General features: G+C 34.2%; 1 protein-coding gene across 1 annotated transcript in view; it reads left to right on the top strand.

Moving 5' to 3' along the window:
• Positions 1-4,403, top strand: part of CNTNAP2 (contactin associated protein-like 2) — a 1,798,324-nt gene that overhangs the window by 101,782 nt on the left and 1,692,139 nt on the right. The window contains exon 3 of the mRNA XM_012662081.1: positions 1,929-2,122. Coding sequence (XP_012517535.1) covers positions 1,929-2,122 — 194 coding nt within the window. The remainder of the gene's footprint in view (positions 1-1,928; positions 2,123-4,403) is intronic.

The following is a 4,403-nucleotide window of genomic DNA, read 5'->3' as shown; positions in this document are numbered from 1 at the left end:
ATTTATGTTTTCTTTTAAATAATTGAACTAATTTATAGTTGTTATTTTAAAGTTCTGGTCTTCATTATCTCTCTTGAGTCCATTTCTATTGATTGATTTTTGTATCTGGTTGTGAGTCATATTTTCTTCTCCAAATGTTTAGTATGTATTTTTAAAAATTTTATACTGAACGTTATGTATACACTGTTCAGTTTCTATACTTCCATGGCCTTTCCTAATGGAGTGTTGAGTTTTATTCAAGGAAAGAGTTAATTTATTCATGGGCCAGATTAACTATTTTTGGTAATCTTTGTTCAGGTGTGTCCAGGGTTTCCCCCTTTTTAGGACCAAACTGTCCCTACTTCCAATGTATGACCTTTCTTGGGATGTCCACTGAATGCCCAGGGTTGTTCAACAAGGTATCTCAATCTTGTCCAGTCTGAAATCAAAGTTCTCCCAGTACTGTACAATCCCTAGTTGTTTACTGCAGAACTCCCTGTACCTGGTGTTGTGGAGTCTTGATCTGCAAATACACAGCACAATATTGAGAGTCTAGACTCCAGAGACTAATTGGTAAGCCCCATGTGGATTTCCAGAGCTCTTTCTCTACACTGCTACCCTCTCTTTGGGACTCTATCCTACAAATCCAGTTTCCTCAGTAGCTTTGAATTCTGACCTGTCTCCATTCCAGTGATTATGCTGTACTATGTTTGGCATCCTCTTCCATGTGCCATGATCCAGAAAGTGAAACAGGCAGCCAGGAAGTTGGCATGGCTCACCTTATTTATTTATCTTTTCTTGTGGATCAGGGTCCTGCACTGCCTCTAGCCCAGTCCCTAAAAACAGTTATTTTATATATTTTGTCAGTTTTGAAATTATTTAGAGAGCTATTCCATCATAACTTTAAGCAGAAATAAGCCATGCAAACATTGTTAAATGAAGGATATATCTGATAATTAGAAATGATTTTTATTCTGAGAGTCCTCATAGAATAAATTACTTTGTCAGTCTTTATATTCCTTATTTAAAAGTGGTGCATATATTTTTATATACTGTACATTGGATAATTTATTGGATACTTTTCTATCATTCACTACCTTTAGTAGCTGAACTCACCCAAAAATATTATAGTGCTTCTTAGTGCTAAGCATTATGCCATATTTTCTGTAACTTATTTTGTGTGCAACTGGAGTTATTCTAAATATTACTATAAATTGAGAGTTTTTCTTATTGGAGCCTTTTTTCTAATAAATGTTAGCACATTTTTACTGTTTACCAATTATTATATTAATATTTTACCAAAAGGAGTTTAACTTTGTTTAGTAACTCAAATTATTTTCCTAGAAATACAGTTACTAAGAGACATTGACTGTATATCTACTGATAATAAACATATTGCCTAATTTCCTATATATCTTAGTTATTATGAGTATAGGGGTTTAATGTATGAATAGGCCTCATCTTAAGAAGTACTAAGATTCTTTGAACTCTGAACTGATGAAGGCAAAATACATTTTGGAGTTATATATAATTGTTTTTTGTTTCATTTATAATTTACTAAAAGGTAAAACCTTATGTGAATAGAAAGAAATTAGATAGTTACATATTTTTTCCTCATGATTTTATCTGAACAGTTCATGGTAAATTGATCAACCCTCAGCCAATTAGGGATTGACATGTACTAATAAGATCTAATTGAGAAATTATGAAGATATTTGCTCAGAAGAAAATGAGCCCATAATTACACCATCAAGAGGTTAAAGAATCAATATTACCCAGCTGGAAGAATACTACTTGAAGTCCCAGTGGCATCTATAAAGGACATTTCATAATGTATCTGTGAAATATAGCACTGCCAAGGCCAATTAAGGTATGTGGAATAATCCATTGTCAGTTGTACAGGTTCAAATTAAAATTTTCATTTATCCTTCTTGTCTCACCCTCTTCAGGTGCTGGGGGATGGTCTCCATCAGACAGTGACCATTATCAATGGCTTCAGGTTGACTTTGGCAACCGGAAGCAAATCAGTGCCATTGCAACTCAAGGAAGATACAGCAGCTCAGATTGGGTGACCCAATACCGGATGCTCTACAGTGACACAGGGAGAAATTGGAAACCCTATCATCAAGATGGGAATATCTGGGTAAGTCATTGTCAGAAATGCAAAGACACAGAATTGGGTTGCAAACATTTGACAGTGGTAAAGGATTCACTGAGCTGTATGCAGTTGTCCATATTTATCTACTGAAAACTGCTGGGAGACTATTTATCCATCCTTGATGATTGAGGTAAGTTTCCTCAGGCTGTAGTCTCTGTCCAATGGTTAGGGCAATGGTTCTCCCATTCAAGTGGCCCAACCCTGCTTAGCTTCCGAGATCAGACAAGATCAGGCGTGTTCAGGGTGGTATGGCTATAGATGGACAATGGTTCTCAATCTGGGCTTTTACATTTTAATCATCTGAGAAACTTTTAAAGTCTATGGATGCAAGGCACACTCAGACCAATAAAATCAGAATCATGTAGTAGAATTTATGATTAATGATACTGTTAACTTTTCTGGAGACAGAGAACTTCAATTGGAATAAAATATTGAAATTAGGAAGAAAATAATCTAGAGAAGTAGTAGAAGTGATATACGGTAAGAAAAGAAATTGCCCATATTATAATAGTGTTTTAAACCCTTATTACAGATCTATATTCACTTTATTCTTTCATTATGAGATAACATAAAGTTTAACCCATTTACTCTTAAAGTGTTACAATTAAATTGGAAAATGTATGTATTCAATCAAATATTCACTACATAATAAATTGAATAAATTATTTAACACTAAAATTTAAGGGTTTTATTTTAGTTTAATCATTTTAAAAAGCAGCCATAACCAAAATCAAGTTAAGCGATCAATATTAAGAAGAATAAGAGGAAAGAGAAGAGGAGGATGAGAACAGAGGGGCTGGGGGAGAAGGCGAAGAATAGGAAATAATTCACTTTTTAAATTGTGTCCTTAACATTATTAGGCAGAGTGCTGGGTGTTTTCAACCTGATCAGAGATCACTCTTGGAGGATTTTTATTTTAAAAGTCTCCAAGTAATTTTTGTAAGTAAACAGAGTTTAAAATTCCTAGTTAGAGTGGGTATTCATTTCCACAGCAGTATCTGATGATAGCAACTTTCATGTGAAATAAGGATATAACATTTTGAGAGTAAAACATGTGTCTGCCAGAGTAGTTCTTTAGAAATAACTCCTTTCAAGTCATAATTGTATGGCAAGAATGTTTGTATAGTAGGATGTATAATGTTTGTATATAGTGAAAAATGCCTCTTTATGGAAAGTCTTCATCTCACAATTAAGATAAATCAAAGGCTCAGGCGTAATTGATAGAAAAGTGATTCTGAAGCCTGGATACACATCGGAAATCACCTAAAGAGCTTTAAAACATATAGAAGCCTATGCCCCAACCCCAGAGATTTGAATCGTACAGCCAACAATGAGAACTGTATTTTAGATTGGTTTTCAGTGTGCAGATGGGGAGGAGGGGTGGAGGAGGTTTATTGAGAAAAACAGTAGTAAAATAGAAGGTTATAAAGAACCTTCCTTAAAATTTAGCAGGGAGAGAGAGAGGGACCAAGTGACCAGCCAACTAACTGAGATTAAATAATTAAGGCTTAGATCACAAACTCTTCTAACATGGCACTCTTTATTTTCTAACTCTGTGTGGTTTCTAACCTAAGATCAAATTAGCATGTTGATAAAATTGTTTGAGAGACTACAAGTCATACTACAAACTACTGTTCACATTTCTGTTTTTGTAAAGTCTTCATGTCAAAATTAAGAGCGTGTTCAAATGCTCTCCCATCATAATGTACTAAGATAGTAATAAAGATGGCTGCTAAAATGCTTGAACTGTATTTATCAGATGCTTAACAGCATGACTAAATGCAGAGACATAACATAATAGGGCTAAAGAGGATAAATTGTTCAGGGTGGCTTGGACTCTTGGTGTTATATAGAATACCAATGGTTGAGACAGGGAGACAAGGTTATCATGTAGTGAGAACACGACAAATTGTTCAGGTAAGCCAGGTCTTCATACAAGGCTCTCAACCTTTTCTTACGGTGATAAACGGTGATTTTCTATTGTCTTCTACCTTGTGTTCATTTTGTGCACTCCTTTCAAATCACACGTTTCTCATGAAAAGTCAGTATGCTGTATGATGACTGATGAGTCATTATTTCTGGAAGAAACTGTAGTGAACTAATTATAAAATTTCAAAAATCAAAACAAGTTTGGGAGACAATCTAAATATTGCAAAATATATTTAAGTGTGAATAAGTCTGCAACATAATGATTAAATTGTTTTAATAATCTGTGACAAATGTTTTAATCCTTATTTAATGCAAAAAATAGTCTTTTGCTTTGATA

This window comes from Propithecus coquereli, unplaced genomic scaffold (assembly GCF_000956105.1).
Source record: "Propithecus coquereli isolate 6110/MARCELLA unplaced genomic scaffold, Pcoq_1.0 Scaffold75, whole genome shotgun sequence".
Taxonomy (NCBI): domain Eukaryota; kingdom Metazoa; phylum Chordata; class Mammalia; order Primates; family Indriidae; genus Propithecus; species Propithecus coquereli.
This window is presented reverse-complemented; position numbering and strand designations above follow the sequence as displayed.